Source organism: Mauremys reevesii, linkage group 21 (genome assembly GCF_016161935.1).
Source record: "Mauremys reevesii isolate NIE-2019 linkage group 21, ASM1616193v1, whole genome shotgun sequence".
In the NCBI taxonomy this organism is placed as follows: Eukaryota; Metazoa; Chordata; order Testudines; family Geoemydidae; genus Mauremys; species Mauremys reevesii.
Genome location: NC_052643.1, coordinates 7,878,674 through 7,896,658, shown reverse-complemented (window position 1 = coordinate 7,896,658; position 17,985 = coordinate 7,878,674). Strand labels below are relative to the sequence as shown.

Genomic DNA, 17,985 nt, shown 5'->3' with positions numbered 1-17,985 from the left:
TATTTCAAAATGCAATCTATTCATTCAGGAGGCCACTCTTTTGACACTTCTTTGAAAGTGGTAGTAAATGTTGATCAACTCCTCAACATTCATCTGTAATGAGTTCAATACGTGCTCTGCCATACAGTGCAAGTGGGAGGAGAGGCAACCCACTACCTACAATCTCTGGTTCATTGTTTGCTTGGCTTTAATTTGAGACAATATACTGTTGTGTTTACTATGAATGTTTGCAGCATTTTCCATGGAATATGTAACACATTTATTCCAGTCAACATCATGTTTTGACAGCACAACGTTGGTTGCATCAAACAATTCCTGAGATGTATTTGATGCACAAGAAACCATATCTAAAACCTCAGTAACAAAGGCCAGTTTCTGGGTGCTCATACACAACCAAGATTGGAAAATACTTCTCAGACTTGTTCAAACAAGCATCCAGTGCCAAAATATTGTTTATGGCCTTCAGTCACACTTCGTACATTTTCACGGGCTTTGGGTGAGATAGTCTCTGGTATAATAGGGGCCATTTTTCTGGAAACACACGCATAGTGCTGAGCAATTTTGGAGTTTGGGAACATGTTTTTGAAGAAAGGTCTCACATGATCACTGCTAGCAGGAGGAATGGTATGCTCCAAAAGTAATCCTATAAATAACACTTCAGCTTTGGTTACACAGTCACTCATTTTTGACCCAGCAGATGGAGAACAAGCTACCAAAGATTTTGACTGCATTGCAGCCTTGGCACGGCTCGCTTGTTTCTCCTTAGCAATGTGTCTTGAAATATCATTGTATCCGCCATGACTAACAGAAAAATCAGCTCTGCAATACTCACAAAAAGCAAATGTTAGCCCTTTGCCCTTGTGTGGGTTTTTTTGTAGAAAATGATGCTTGTGCTGAGCCCCCTACCCCCCACAACAGTCTTAAGCTGACAAAGTCTTTTCACTTTTTAATTTGGCAAAGCCTCAATGTCTTCATAAGCCCCTGTGGCTGCTGAGTCTTGACCAAAGCCAGATTAAGACAGAGTCAATGTAGGCACGTGCCTAGGGCCCAATTTGTGGGGGGCCACCCAACATTAGCTCATGATCCCTGACTGGTCTAGTTCAGGTACTGGTGCAGCAGCCAGACCTTGGCAGCAGCAAGGAGTAGCAGCACCAGCTGCCCCAATACCCACTGAGTGGTAGCTCTGGTGCCCCCCATCACGACGGTGCCAGGGCCAACACTGAGTGAGTGGCATTGCGACTTGGTGCCTGGTGGTCACAGCAGTAAAACATATGACAGTCACAAATACATTTAATATATTCCTTTTCACTTTCATTCGAGGGTCTCTTAAAAACAGATTCCTCCACTGAGGAATTAGTTTGGAATCATGCCTCTTGGCCTAGAGGTTTCCTGAAGAAAGCTTCAGAACTCTGTTGTGAGAAGCATCAGAAATTTGGGAGAATCTCTCAAATGTCCTACCCCACTGGTAGAAGAGGGTGCACGAATTTCCTCAGTGGAAGTAGATCTTGAAATCATGAAAGACTTGAACTAAAGTAGGGGCATTGGTATTTGGGAACCTTTCTTTGCTCTGAAAAAGCACTGTATGCAGATAGATCCGGCCACAGCAACTTTACAGCCATGTGATATTTTGGGCACTTTTCCCCCTTTAATAATGGATCTTGTTCTATATCATGGCAGCCATTTTGCTTCTGCATTAGCACCAGCAGGGAGGAGGGAGGGTTGTATGATCATTACTATTTGTACTACTTTAGCACCTAGAAACCCTAGTCATGGACTAGAATCCCATTGCACTAGGCCCTGGACGAACATAGAACAAAAGATGGTCTCTGCCCCAAAGATCTAATAATCTAAGTATAAAACAAGAGATGACTATTGACAGACGAGGGCATACAAGGAAACAATATTGGTCAGCATGAGAGGTAGTGGATTCAGCACATCAGAAACCTAACCATTATTATAGGTATTTTTTGTAGGCACAAGGAAAATAAGAGTTTTAAGGAAGGCTTTGAAGGAGGATAGTGAGGCAGCTCTGTGGATAGTTTCAGGGAGCTTCTCCTAAGCATGAGAAACAGCATGGGAGAAAGCATGAAGGCGCTTATTTGAAAATTTAACAAGTGGACAATAGAGGCTGGCATTGCTGGCTCATCGGTCAAGTGGACGAGAGATGATGTAGGTAGGGGGGGAATAGGCTATGAAGGGCCATGAAAGTGAAGACAAGTAGCTTATAGTTAATGGGATTGTTATTAGAGGCATACCTCGAAAACTGGTGTTAAAGGCTAGATCACTCTGCTGTACTGCTGAGGAAAACAGGTGAAAGGTGGAATACACTGACGGTGGGTTGGGCGGTGCATACACACAATGGAAAGAAGAACACAAATTCAGCACATCCTGCCCTAAAAGGAAGATGGACAAGTCTGATGACTAAAAATCCAATTCACGTGAAGTTCCCAGTAGAAATTTGCGAGAAGAAATTCTCAGGCCTGGTCTACACTAGGACTTTAATTCGAATTTATCAGCGTTAATTCGAACTAACCGCTCAACCGTCCACACCAGGAAGCCATTTAATTCGAACTAGAGGGCTCTTTAGTTCGAATTTGGTACTCCACCCCGGCAGGTGGAGTAACGCTAAATTCGCACTTGCTAGCTCGAATTAGGCTTGGTGTGGATGCTAATCGAACTTAGCAGCTCCGGGAGCTATCCCACAGTTCACCACTCTGTTGACGCTCTGGACAGCATTCCGAGCTTGGATTCTCTGGCCAGCCACACAGGAAATGACCCGCGAAAATTTGAATTCATTTTCCTGTCTGGGCGGTTTGAATCTGACGTTCTGGTTGCACATCGGGGCGAGCTCCGCAGCACCTGCAACGATGCAGAGCTCTCCAGCAGAGGAGTCCGGGCAATCCCAGAATAGAAAGAGGTCCCCAGCATGGAGTGACCGGGAAGTCCAGGATCTGATCGCTGTGTGGGGCGAGGAGTCTGTGCTCTCGGAGCTGCGCTCCAACAAGCGGAACGCGAAGACCTTCGAGAAGGTCTCTAAAGCCATGAAAGACAAAGGATACAGCCGGGATGCGATGCAGTGCCGCGTGAAAGTGAAGGACCTAAGACAAGGGTATCAAAAAGTCAGAGCGGCAAACGGACGCTCTGGAGCCCAGCCCCAGACATGCCGCTTCTACGAGGCACTGCATGCCATTCTAGGTGGGTCTGCCACCAGTGCCCCACCAGTGACGGTGGACTCCGAGGACGGAATAGTGTACCGGGACAGTTCCCCCTCCCTGTTCGCCGATGGGGAAGATGAGGAAGGGTCTGTTGAGGACGGCGCAGGCGACATCGAACCCACTCCCGCTTTCCCTGACAGCCAGGATCTCTTCATCACCCTCACAGAGATCCCCTACCAACCGTCCCCGCCCGTTAACCCGGACTTGGAATCAGGGGAAGGATCAGGCGGTAAGTGCTACAAACAGGGAAACATTTATTTTTTTAAGAAACAGGGATATATATAAAAAATATAAATACTATATAACAATATTTAAATATGAAACTATACAAACAGCAGGTCTACACAAACAGCAATGGAGCAATAGTCCTCTGGGGATAGTTCAAAAAAGCTCTCAGAGAGCAGCTGGAAAAGCCTCAGCAAGAGGTTTCTTGGGAGAGGTGCTTTATTGGGTGCTCCGTTGAAGCACACTCTTCCGCGCCAGGCCATCCTCAGGTACAGGGGGACCATCGCCTCTACGAGCATGGCAGCGTATGGTCCTGGTCTGTGCAGGGCTTCTGTTAGCATCCGCTCTCTCTGTGTGCGCCTGACACGCCTCAGGGTGATGTCGTTGTGGAAGTGCTGCATCTAATTAGTGGAATTAGTGTACTGTTACTATTGTGCATGGTAGACTTTTACTTTGCATAAGAATGACCCTCGCTTAACAGAGTTTTACTTTGCATAAGAATGACCCTTGCTTAACAGAGTTTTACTTTGCATAAGAATGACCCTCGCTTAACAGCCACGTGTTGCAGGCCACAGAGGAAACGCATACAGGGGTCTTTCCCGTTCACTGGCGGGAGGTGCCGCATAACGCTCATCTTTTCTGCTTTGCACATTGCCTCCAGCAGGAGAGCACAGCTAAGCAGTAACTGATAAGCACTCTGTACTGTAAGGCTTACCAGGACTTTGTGCAAGAGGGATGCAGCTGTCTCTCCTCGCTTGTGCGCTATCCAGTGCAATCGCGCCGCCAATGAGAGCGTATTCCGAAATCTCGGACTAGTTCCGAGATCTCCTGAGACTTGGTTCCCTGTTTGGTCTTCTTAACTGAAACTGACTAGACTGTGTTTACTGTTGGCAAACATGTATTTGTTCAAGGAAATCACCTACTTTTTCGCATCACACAGCTTCGGCTCCTTCCCGGACTGCCCCGCCATCCCCCTCGCAGAGGCTGGCTCAGATTAGACGCCGAAAGAAAAAGACAAGGGACGACATGTTCCAGGAACTGATGGCCAGCTCCAGAGCGGAGGCGGCAGAGCAGAGACAGTCGAGGGAGAGCCTGTGTCAGCAGCATCGCACACACATGGAACGGGAGGATAGGTGGCGGCAGGAAGACCAGCAGGCGACTCAAACGCTGCTTGGTCTAATGAGGGAGCAAACGGACACGCTCCGGCGCCTTGTAGATGTTCTGCAAGACCGCAGTCAGGAGGAGAGAGCCCCCCTGCAGTGCATCTGCAACCGCCCTCCAACGCCAAGAAGTCCTGTCCCCCCCTCACCCAAAGTGACAAGACGGAGGGGCGGTAGGGGCCGTGAGAACTGTCCCTGCACCGCAGCACACCGATAATGTTCGAGACAACTGTCGCGCTGTAAATTTGTACAAGCTCTTTCCTTAAAGCATCAACCAGTCCCAACTCCAAGTTCAAACCCCCCACTGTGTACTACATTATTAAAAGCGGTTTTGTGTTACTGACTGTTTCCGTCACGTTTCTGGTGTCAGAAGACTTTCTGTTGTTCTGTAGGGGGGGGGGTTGTAATTTCACTGCATAGCCCACAGTGCCATGCTACAGACTTGGCTGCAGGGTCAACTGCAGGGCACACACAGACTGCAGTCACTAGGCACCAGGGACAGTCTGTGTGGTGTATGCTGCCCCGGGTCTTTCCTTGATGTGTATGCTTGTGCAGGGTCCTGGTGCCTGACATCCCAGAATGTAAAGGCAGGCTTCCCTTCACATGCACTTGGACCGTAGTCACGATCCTCCCCGGTGCCCTGAGCCCCAAAAAGAGACCTCATCCAGGGGCAGATACTCACCCTTCCCCCACACCCCTCACCCCTTCCAACGGCCAAACCCACAGCCGTCATGTTAACCCCTATCCAAAGACGGCACCCCTCGCCCCTTCCTGCAAACCCACCCATCAGTGCACACCTTAACCAGCACAGAGTGCTTCCATGTTTCAACGAAGAAAGAGAAATGCAAAGTCAACGAAAGATTTATTATTAATTACTAAAACATGTCCTTAGTTTTAAAACGTCCTTCGGAACTGGGGGAAACTTGGTTTATGATCAGGCTCTCTTAAAATCAAGTGGACAGTCACAGGTTACCCTGCTCTGCGAGGAAACTCGCTTTCAAAGCCTCCCTGATGCATATCGCTTCCCGCTGGGATATTCTCTCAGCACGGGTGTCTGGCTGATCGTAAACAGCAGCCAGGCGATTTGCCTCAACCTCCCAAGCGGCCAAAAAGGTCTCGCCCTTGCTCTCACAGAGATTGTGGAGCACACAGCAAGCAGCAATCACTACGGGGATATTCTTTTCGCTGATGTCCGAGCGAGTCAGTAAGGTCCGCCATCTCCCCTTGAGACGTCCGAAAGCACACTCCACCACCATTCTGCACTTGCTCAGCCGGTAGTTGAAGAGTTCCTTTTCACTGTCCAAGGCGCCTGTATAGGGCTTCATGAGCCAGGGCATTAGCGGGTAGGCCGGGTCCCCGAGGATCACTGTAGGCATCTGCACATCCCCAACCGTTATTTTGTGGTCCGGGAAGAAAGTGCCTGCCTGGAGGCGTCTAAACAGACCAGAGTTCCTGAACACGCGCGTCATGAACCTTGCCCGCCCACCCGACGTTGATGTTGGTAAAACGTCCCCTATGGTCCACCACAGCTTGCAGCACCATTGAAAAGTAGCTCTTTCGGTTAATGTACTCGCTGGCCTGGTGGGCTGGTGCCAGGATAGGGATGTGAGTCCCATCTATAGCCCCACCGCAGTTTGGGAATCCCATCGCGGCGAAGCCATCTATGATGACCTGGACATTTCCGAGAGTCACTACCTTTGAGAGCAGTTGCTCAACGATTGCGTGGGCTACTTGAATGACAGCAATCCCCACGGTAGATTTGCCCACGCCAAAGTGGTTCACTACTGACCGGTAGCTGTCTGGCGTGGCAAGTTTCCAGAGGGCTATGGCCACTCGCTTCTGCACACTCAGGGCTGCTCGCATCCTTGTGTCCTGGCGCTTCAGGGCAGGGGACAGCAAGTCACACAGTTCAAGGAAAGTGCCCTTACGCATCCTGAAGTTTCGCAGCCACTCTGTGTCATCCCAGACCTGCAGCACTATGCGGTCCCACCAGTCTGTGCATGTTTCCCGGGCCCAGAATCGCCGTTCCACACCATGAACTTGACCCATTGCCACCATGATCTCCACTGCCCGGCGTACCCTGCTTTCTGAGAGCTCTGCGCCACTCTCCTCACCGTGCTGCCGGAGCCTCCTCGCCCGGTTTCTCAGCATCTGACTGTGGAAGAGGTGGACGATAACGTGCGAGGAGTTGACAACGGCCATAAGTGCAGCGATGATCGCAGCGGGCTCCATGCTCGCAGTGCTGTGGCGTCAGAGCTGTAACCGACCAGACAAGGGCGCGAACAGATTTCCGCCGGCGCTTTCAAGGAAGACAGGGAGGCGGGATTGACGGTTCAATGACGATACATTTTCCCCAGCATGCATTGGGGAAATCCCTAATTCCAATGGGCAGCGGGGAGTGCGGGAACTGTGGGATAGCTTCCCACAGTGCACCGCTTCCAAAGTCAAAGCTGGCCCCGTGAATGTGGACTCAGAAGTTCGAATTTGTGTATTTAGTATGGATACACAAATTCGACTTATTAAGGTCGAATCCACAAATTCGACTTAAGTAGATTCGAAATAGTCCTGTAGTGTAGACAAGCCCTCACACTCCGAACTTTCTGTTCTGGAAAACCTGGACCTTAAGTCGAACATTTGCTAATTTTTCAGAGGAATTGGGAAAATAGGAACATCTATGTGCCCTGCTTTCTTCTGCAATATGTATGGCACAATTGTCTGACTAAAGATTTTTCTGAAGTGCAGGAGCCCTGCTGGGGAGTCTCCTGAGGAATACGAAAATCAGAGAGACTTCAGGTCCAGCTGTATACAGTTTTCACAGTGAAGCCCATATTTTACAACACCATCTATTCCAGCATAAAGGCGAATATCTATATATAAAAACTTTACATCAACTAAGTTGCTGACATATAGTTGTAACAATATACCATGGGTAGATCTTATAGAGGCACATGACAAACAACACACCGAGTAGCTGTGCTCTTACATGTATATAACACTGTATATAAAATCTGACTACACACCTGTGTACTTTACTCATATTTACTGACAAATGAGACTATGAAACAAAGTGTATGAAAACAATCATGGAATTGATTCTTCTCTAGAGAAGTGTCTACCACTATTGCCAACGCAAATATTCGGCTTTTGGAATGTCTAAGGGTTAGTTCTGCAGTCCCACCAAGAAGTCCATCCAGAACTGAGTCATAATGAAACCAGATACAGAATAAATAGCGTTTTAGGCCCATTTTGAATGTTCATGTTGCCGGAGTTTGACTGTCAGATTCTAGTTTCTTCTGTGTGTGGGTAGAGCCATCATCATGATTCATGGGAGGAGGGTGGAGATAATTATTAATATTGCAGTCTTAATCTGATTATGTATTTTGCGCTGTGTCTCAGAGGGTGCCCTGTATTGCTTAGTCTCCTGTAAGGACACTTCAGAAACAAGTCCTGGGAGAATCAAATCAGAACCATTTCTCTAAGTACATCATCCTCATTCAAGTGAAATGGGGTTGGTTTGTGCTCCTTTGACATTAATAGGAGTGATCTCGATTTCTCCCTTTTTGCTACCGGTATTGTTCATTTGGGCAATTTGTTATGATCTCTTCAAATCAGAACTGCCTCCTGGAATTGACCAGCCGCTAAAGCTTCGGTTTTATCACTCGCTATTAGTTATGACTGCTGTTCTGGTAAGTTGACTTGGCTTCAAACAGGGGATTCAACTTTTATTTTTGACTAATAGGATGGGAGTTGGAAGATCTGTAAAAAAAAATTTCTTAAACAGTCTAGAAACATCTGGAATATGAATTATACCACATTAAATTATCGTAATTCTTAAAGGTAAAGACTAGAGGCTGGTTTTAGAATTTATTTATTTTGATTTTTTTCAGTGCCTCTCTCAAACTCTAGATACTTCATAATTTTTAAAACACTGCTTCACACAAAATGTTAAAAAAAATCTGTTATACATATTGAAGGTGTCCATAGATAGATACTCACATAATAGCAAACCTGACAGAATTCCAATACATCCTCTTCCATATCCCATTTCCTTGTCAAATATGTCAGAGAAAAAATGAAGAGTCATTTCAAAGTGGGAAACCAAAGTTTTTGGTTTTGATAATTTTTAAACATTTTCTTCAACTATTTTTGATTTGAGAAATTCCTCAAAACTGACCCTTTCCCACAAACACTTTTTGGTTTTGGTCAATTGCCTTTTTGACAGGAAAATCTCACTGAAAAAATCCCATCCAGCTCTAGTTAAATGCACATACCTACCTTTATACATTCACTGAGACAGATTCACAGACATTGACAATTCACAGACATTTTACTACAGTGAAACCTATCTGAAGCAACAATCCCAGAAAGTAATAGATGTACTCTTTAGCTACAGATCAGACTAATACAGCTTGCACTATGTATACACTAAACCCATGTTTTTTTATATTGTATGTATTATGTATGCACACACACAGATGGAATACAAAAAGATGTGCTACAAGTTATATTACTCTGAGTTTGGGATGGTTGCTTAATTACAAATGGCAAAGAGAAGAGTGGAGTTATGCAGATAATAACAGATGAGTATAAATAAAACTTTTATACCATACCAAACCTGCCACACCTACATGTGTTCTTTATATATTACACGTAGTCCATAAAAAAAAATCCTAGGATAATTTTACGGAATTTAAAACATTGTATTGGGATTATTGATTGTAACCTTCCACTTGTAAAACTATGTGCCTTAGTTACTATGATTGTGCATGGATCTGAGGAAGAGAAAAATTAAAATTAAAACTAAAACTAAAACATAAAACATCTTCAAAAATAACGAATAATAATTTTTCTAGACCAAAAAAGTCAGTCTTGAAATGTGAACCTTCCAGGGCGAGGAGTGACCAATGCGTCCCCTTGCTTCTAACAAATGACATAAAGCTCTTTTGACATTGAACTTCATAGCTCATAGACATTATATCTTAAAAGTTATTCCTTTTTTATGTAAAGAAAAAGCTGTCCTGGACCCAGGGTTAAATATTTGCCACCCCGGGCATCGAGCAAGATAAAGCTTTTTTTGTTTGGTTGGTTTGGGGGCTTTGTTTTTAAAGGAAAATTTCACTCTTGAGAGGAAAAGGAGGAAATATTTGACAGGTTGCTTTAAAAGCACGGCAGGTATTTGAACATACTGAAGATTTTGGAATGTGATATTAAGTCCTGGTCAGATGGATTAGTGGACAGGTGATATGGTCATATCCATGTGATAAATCTGACAGGTACGTGGTAAATTTATCACATGCTTGTGCAATTTATGACATGGAGATCACCTCAATATGTCCAGTCGGCATATTACATATTTTGTAGGATAAGTTAAAGCTGCCCTGAGATTTACACTTAAAGCAGGACTAAGCTCCTCATGTTTCACACTTTAATGACTGCACATAGTCTCCAAATCTGGCACAATGACCTCTCATAGGACAACTGAATTTTCTTTGCAATTTTTAACAAAATATTTACTTTCTTTTGTAGAGGAAGCATTTGATTTTACATTTTTATCCTCTTTTCCTTGGGTTCCTGAATCTAAACAGCCAGCTGCCAAACTTCCCACAGACCACAGAGATATATTCTCAGACATCAGCTAGGTTTGAAATGTATTAGGATAATCTTATGGAGCTATCCCATGAAAAGCCAACAGAACTGCTCAAATACATCCCCCTACTTCCTCTTTCCAGTGTTACAGGGGTTAGCTGCCTCTGTGGTGCCATTCACAATTTTCTGGTCTCTGATAACTTGGGATGCAACTATTCCTCTCTCCCTAGCCTCTCAGATCCTATTCTAGCTTCTGTTCGCAGCAAAAGGTGATGGAAGGAGCTGGGAAGATTGATGGCCATGTTGTCAGAGAGGTCAAAGACCTCAAAGACCAGTTGTTCCTTCTGAGGATGCTGGTCAGAGAGCAATCTTGGGCTGACGGAACTGAGGGAATCTGTTTGTCTAGGACACAGCAGCTGGGACTGGCTGCTGAGGATCACAGCTGTAGTTCAGGGCTGAGGAGAAGAACTCCTGTCTGTTTTCCTGACTACCTCACAGAGCCCACTGGTTCCCAAATATTCTTTAGAGCCCCATTTCTTGGCTCCAAACAGTAGCCTGGCTTCCTAATTCTATGCCATCTTCTCCTCTCTTATATCCACATGTCTACACAGCGAAGGCCACGCGGGGGGGGGGGGGGGGCGGCATGGCGGGGGGCTCCCCAGGCTAGCTTGAATCTAGCTAAGGTGAGTAGCAGCAGTGAAGGCAGCACAGTACAGACTTCAGAGTGAACTAGCGAGCTGAGTATGGACCTATGGTCTGTGCCAGGTTTGTACTATCTAAGTTGAAGTTTATACTGCGCTGTCTTCATTGCTATAGTGACCCATGCTAGCTGGATTCAAACTAGCTTGAATAAGTTAGCCCGTGCGCAGCTTTTGCTGTGGAAACATGCCCTTAGATGCCTCCTTGCCTAGCCCGTTTCCAAATCAGAAATTGTTTTCCCTTTTCTCCCTATATTTTTAAGATCAGCTGTTTTTTTTGATTATTTGGCTCTCTAAAAATGAATGATCACAACCACGAACCACAACAAAAGACGACCCTTTTCTGTTTGGAATGGGGCTGCGTAGGGAACTCCGCACTGCACCATGTCCCCGTTGCTTCTTGTCCGTGGACAGAGATGATTTAGGTCTCCAGTAGTGCCAGCTTGGCCACTTTCAGCACCGCTCAATTTACTTAAAAACAGTTCGACCATTTCTTGGTTTGTGACCATACTCTGCACTAAATTCAACCCCTTGCCGCAAGCTACCGTCTACGCATTTTGTGCAATTTGAAAGATTTGGGCCTCTTTGCAGTAATCAATTTCGGATCTTTTCCGTTTTAATAGGGAAGGATTTTCGAGAAGCTGGGTATCTGCAGTGACATAAGCTTGCTCCGGTTGATCCTGGATGGAATACCACCACCATGGAGAGATTCAAAACTCCTCATCAGTGACCTGAAGTTTGCTGAGGTGCCAGTGAGGGTTTACCAGGCAAAAGCACCATCTGTTGGCCAAAGGAGGGGTGTCCTTTACTTTCATGGAGGCGCTGGCACCCTGGGAAGCATTAGTAAGAAATATCAAGATTCAATTGATGATTGATAATTAAAAAAAACAACAACACACCACACATTTTTGGAATCTCAGAAGAGGTTTGTGTCTGGCTTGAAGCCAGATCTAAAATAAGTTTTTAAAAATTTTTTGGCCCATCCAACAAACAAACAAAAGCAAAAACAACGAGGAGTTCTTGTGGCACCTTAGAGACTAACAAATTTATTTGGGCATAAGCTTTTGTGGGCTAAAACCCACTTCATCAGATGCATGGAAAAATACAGTAGGCAGGTAGAAATACACAGCACATGAAAAGATGGGAATTGCCTTACCAAGTGGGGGGTCAGTGCTAACGAACCAATTAAATTAAGGTAGAAATGGCCTATTCACTTCTTGTCAACTGTTGTGAATAAAGAACAGGAGTACCTGTGGCACCTTAAAGACTAACAAATGTATTTGAGTATAAGCTTTTGTGGGCTACAGCCCACTTCATCAGATGCATACAATGGAATTTATAGTAAGAAGATTTTATATATAAAATCTTCTTACTATATGTTCCATTGTATGCACACACACACACACACGCACCATGAAAAGGTGAAAGTAGCCATACCAATTGTAAAAGGCTAATTAATTAAGATGAGCCACCTTAAAGCATGAATTAACATTTTGGTCCATTACAATACTATTGCTGTTATAGACCAAGAGAAATACATTTCCATAGTTCTGTACTTATTTCCTTTTATATTTACACATCTTCTAGGCATCTATTGACTGTAGAATACACCTCTAGAATCTGTAAATGGGGGCAAGAGTCCCCAGACCACTAAAGATACTTTGGTGATTAATTTGGCCCTGTGGGAATACATGCAAGAGTAAGGTGATATGGATTTGGCCCTTCTTGAGGAATATTGTATATTGAATTCAGTCCTGATTCATTGACTGATGGAAAGGTTTTATTGTGTGGAGAAATGTACTCACAGGACTCAGGACTGCAGTGGTTTCGACAGCATGTGTGCGCCACACCTTATTAAGGAGTGTACATAATAATAAACATCTAATGTATTCCAAGGGCGATGAACTATTATGACATCAAAACTTCCCAACTGTGAGAAGAGTAAGACAATGGAACAGACCGCCACCAGAGGTTGTGACAGCTTCTTCACTGGAGGTTTTCAAAAGGAGGCTGGATAGCCACCTTTCTTGGATGGTTTAGACACAACAAATCCTACATCTTGGCAGGGGGTTAGACCAGATGATCGTTGTGGTCCCTTCTAACCCTATGATTCTGTGATCAACAGAGTTACACTGGGCAAGAATTTGGCACAAAAGAGTACGGAGCAGGATTTGGTTCTTAGATTTTACGTAGTTCTTCACGAGTTTCAGTCTTATTTCTAAAGAATATGGAATATATGAGAACTCAAATAGCTTCTTCTTCCTTGCCACTTCCTTATTTGGGGTTGGCAACTTTTATAGCCTTCTTTCAGAACTCATGATTGTACATGAGGCTGTCGCACAGATTGGTCTCTGAGGTCTGCTGATATTTGGTTCATGTACCAAGTTTTTAGTTTTCCTTCCATTCACACGTATTAAAACTCAAATATGTCACTCTTGAAAATTTTTGTTTTCAGATGCCTTTGAAAGAGTGTGTCGTTATATTGCCAGAGAAACCGATTCAGTGGTTGTGTCTGTTGGGTAAGTGAGCTCAACCCAGTGTTTTTATATAGGTTTTTTTTTCCAATGTGACAGTTTACAATTGGAATGCTTCTGTGATACATGCGGAGATCTGAAAATGTGACAGTCCTTGCTATTTTAGCTTGTGCCCTATATTTCTGGTTTGAGGGTTTTGTTCATTTTAGGGATGTATTTTTAGGCAAATTGTGCTAGAGTAATTCAAATAAAATTATTTAAAATTTTGGACATTTTTATTGAACTAATTAAAATGCATAGGTTTTATAATTGTGCAAATTTAGAATGGCGTTTTTAAGAGAAGATGCCACACCAATTAAACATAAAAATATGGAAACAAAATTTTTGCAATGGCTTCTTTAAAAATCATCATTTCTTTGATATTTAGTTATCGGTTGGCTCCTGAATATCTGTATCCAAGCCAGTACTGGGACTGTCTCAATGCCACCATACACTTTATGAGGAATGTGGAAGATTATCAGGTGGATCCTGCCCGCATCATCCTTTGTGGGGACAGCTGTGGAGCTAATTTCGCTACTGCTATTTGCCAGATATTGGTGAGCAGGACAGACCTCCCAAGAATACGTGCTCAGGTTTTGATCTATCCAGGCCTCCAGGGGCTGGACTTTTATTTGCCTTCATATCAGCAGAACCGCTCAGTCCCCATCTTGTTCCAGGATCGCGTTGTCTACTGTTGTTTACGTTACCTCAGTAAGGACACATCAGTAGTGGAAGATGTCCTGAAGAGTTCCCATGTTCCTGAGGATATGAAACTGAAGTATAAGAAATGGATAAGTGCAGACAATATTCCTGAGGAATTTAAGATCAGAGGCTATAAACCACAGAAACCGCTTTCATATAAATATGACGTTCATGAAGTGATTAAACAAATGTTAGAGGTAATGTTTTCCCCACTTTTAGCTGAAGATGCTATTGTTAGCCAGCTTCCTGAGTCTTATATTTTGACCTGTGAATTTGATGTGCTTAGGGATGATGGACTGTTGTACAAGAAACGATTAGAGGACAATGGTGTTCGAGTCACCTGGTACCATAATGAAGATGGTTTCCATGGAGTATTAACCTTATTTGGTTACGGAATTTTTTCATTTCCATCTGCAAAAAAGATACTGGATAATACTGTGAACTTTATTAAAAAAATGTGAAAAATATTCTTTTTTAAATGCTGCAGGTCCTGTACTTCCAATAGCAAGCGCAAAATACTTTATGCACATAAATTAGGCACTTTTTGTTCAGGTTTACATTTTTTAAATTATGGAATATTTTACACTTTCCAGTTTCCACCTGCATAATTGTGACCCTCAGATAGAAATTATAACAGCACACAGTAAAGCCAGTATCACCACTGAAAACCACAATAAAAACATGCCTAAGACAAGGGGGGGGGGAAACAGAAATATTAATTCCGCCCGAGCTTACCTCCAGCAATTCATAGATCTTTGTCCAACAGGTCAGGGTCCTGAGAGAAGCAACAGGGACAACTCTCCAGCCCCTACGGAAAGCGGAGGGACCTGCAAGGAGAGGGGAAAAGAGAGGCATTGTTGTCTCTTGCTCCTCATCAACATGAAGGATTTTGGGGGAAACACAAGGATGGAAGAGTCTCTTGATGTATAATGCAACACCACTTCCCTTTTTACCCTGCCTGTCCTTCCTGAACAAGCCATACCCCTCTAATCAATATTCCAGTCATGAGACTTATCCCGCCAAGTCTCTGTGATGCCAATAAAGTCATAATTTAGCTTATGTACTAATACTTCCAGTTCTTCCTGTTTATTCGACACACTTTTGCAATTGTGTATAGACATCTAAGATGTAGAGCAGATTCCCCCACAGATGTCCCTCTTGTTGCTCCTATGACCCTAGTGTAATTCCTGTTCCTTTCCCCCCCCAACATAAGCTTCTGTTAAGGTTGCCTGTTTTATACTGCCGGCTTTTGAACCTGGTTTAAAACCCTCCTCGCTAGGTTGGCAAGTTAGTATGTGAAGATGCTCTTCCCCCTTCTTGGTCAAGTGGACTCCATCTCTTCCCAGAACACCTTCTTCCTGGAATAGCATCCCTGGAATGGGCAGACTTTGAGGAAGTCAAAGTCTGCCCATCCACACTGTCAGTGCAGCTGTGTGTTCATCTCCAGGATGCATGTGTCCCTGCGTGGGCCCTTTCCCTCAACCAGGAGGACGGACAAGAACAAAACCCACATCCTTCACCCTTTCACCTTAGCTCCCAGAGCCCTGTAGTCACTGTGGATCTGACCCATGTATGCGGAGTGACAGATGTGACTCATGTTGCTTCACACACAGCTGGACAGTGCACAGATCCTATGTAATGAGGGCAGTATAAGAATCTGTTCAGAACAGATTAGATCTTAGTTTTTGGGAAGAGCTTCAGAGAGTATCACTGCCTTTTATTTCCCCCTCTCCCAATTCTGTCCCAGAACTAAAAACCATCTGAGAGAATAGCTTTTTCCATGTGGTTTTGTTTCTAAAGCAACACAACAGATGGGCCATATGGTGATGCAAAGCCTTCTCAGAGCATCATTGTAATGAAAGAGGATAACAAGGAGTTCACTTGCCCCTCCCAGATGGATTTCACATGCTTCTTTTCTACATTCTGTTCCCGCCTAGTTTCGTCTTTTGCCCTTTCCCTTTCTCACACTTTGCCGTCCTTACCTTCCCCCGTTGTTCTGTCTCATTCATCCTCAAGATGGAGGGTGACTACACTGGGCCAGTCAGAGTCTAGTCTTGGTTACTCTTGAATTCAGCAGAGATGCTCTAAATTGATGGATTTTAGATAATAGCCACTTGACTTCAATTTCTTCCTGGCTTCCACCTTTGCACAATTCAACATTGCTCTCAACTGCCCTATTCCAGCTACCAAACAAAACTGCCCCTTTTACCAACTTCAGGTCAAATGGACCCATTTCAAACGGACCCTCCCACCGATCCCAATTGAAAACGTTCCTCCCAACAGCCTTGTGTCAAGCCTCGTGACACCCAGCTGCCTCATTCAACCTGCCAGGCAACCTTCCAGAACCTTTTGATGGCAACATTCCACACCTGCTGTTAAAAGGACACCATCACACAGATCAGTGTCTCTTTCTTTGCACTATCTGAGCAGATACAAAGAGATAAAGAACATCCCTTTATAGGTAGCCTGCTGAGTATTTTTGCAACCCTCTTGGCTACTAATGAACTAAGCAATTGTTTACCATAATACTTAACCTCACAATATTGGGACATACAGGAAACTAGGGGTTTTTTTAAGTCACAGGTGTCTTTCTACCCCCCATTGATCATAATGCTTCTCTGTGCCAATGACACTTGAATGGTATAACATCCCCTGCAGGGACACTGCCTGCCCATGCAAGTCACAGCAGTCCAGAGGCTATTCTAACTTGTGTCAATGGTTGAACTGGTTCCTGGCCAGCAATAAGGGGCATAAATATGCCAAGAAGCTATTTTCGGTCTTCCCAGGTCCTACACTGAATAGAGCTTAGTTGAGAGGTCAAGAATCAGGGTCATTGTTCTCAGACCTAGCTCCATTGTCATCTCTCCCCTCCCCCATTTCTGCTCTCATTCCCCCTATCCCTATTCCCATTGTTCTTTTGCAAACCTAACACCTTCCTGCTTCTCCCATAACAGACTTTCCCTCTTCCATCATGCTGTCCCATCCTCTTGCTGCTGGAATAATGCCCTTTTCCTCACCTACGAATCACCCTCTTTTCTCCTTCTTTCAAACCCATGTCTTCCAGAAATCCCTCTTCTAAACATTAATATTCCCCACTGTTTCCCTCAAAGGAGATGTTGGCCATTGTCTTTTGTTGTCTGTTTTGATCTGATCAGATTCTAAAATATTCAGGTCAAGGGCATGTCTATAATTATATCCATAGTTTTAATCTCAAAGCACTTCAGCCAAGGTGGGTAACCATAATTATTATTTTTGCAGATGAAGGCAGAAATGAACTTCACGGTATTTTATAGACTGTGTGTCCCAAAATACTTTAGAGTTTCCATAAATGGTGCAGTTACAGAGCTAAATAATATCAGGGGCCGGGGGAAACAAAGAAATGTTGCTAAGAAAGAAACTATATTTTTTCAAAAAAAGCAGCAAAGAATCCTGTGGCACCTTACAGACTAACAGACGTTTTGGAGCATGAGCTTTCGTGGGTGAATACCCACTTCGTCGGATGCAAGTAGTGGAAATTTCCAGGGGCAGGTATATATATGCAAGCAAGAAGCTGAGTTTCCAAATGAGCTGGAGAGTTATTGAGACAAAGAAATGCAGGAAGGCTGGTCAAGATGTCAGGAGCTGCGGAAATGATGGCTCTTGTACCTACAGTGGTACAGGTAGAGGTCCAGGAAGGAGAACATTAGGAAAAAATAGGGAGTGTAAAAGAGGCAGAGAGCATGACCAAAGCCACAAGACAGGCCATAGCAAGACCATAGAGGGCTTTGGGAATTAAAAGAAAAAAATTAAATTGGGTCCTTACAGGAAGGAGCCATGGAAGTTGCTTGAAAGTGGGACTGATGTGGGTGAACTTTTCTGTGCAGGTCAGGAGGCAGGAGGCAGCATT

The 17,985-nt window shown here is 44.2% G+C and overlaps 2 protein-coding genes across 3 annotated transcripts in view; one reads left to right on the top strand and one right to left on the bottom strand.

Moving 5' to 3' along the window:
- DHRS3 (dehydrogenase/reductase 3) overlaps window positions 1-17,985 on the bottom strand; it is a 136,231-nt gene that overhangs the window by 88,367 nt on the left and 29,879 nt on the right. For both annotated transcript variants that reach the window (XM_039508834.1, XM_039508835.1), the window contains one exon: window positions 14,835-14,926. The gene's annotated coding sequence lies outside the window, so the exon portion shown is untranslated. The remainder of the gene's footprint in view (window positions 1-14,834; window positions 14,927-17,985) is intronic.
- Window positions 8,104-14,560, top strand: LOC120388031 (arylacetamide deacetylase-like 4). Its single transcript, XM_039509568.1, has 4 exons — window positions 8,104-8,286; window positions 11,508-11,727; window positions 13,340-13,403; window positions 13,786-14,560. Exons 1-4 carry the CDS (start codon window positions 8,104-8,106, stop codon window positions 14,558-14,560), a joined length of 1,242 nt encoding a protein of 413 aa, XP_039365502.1.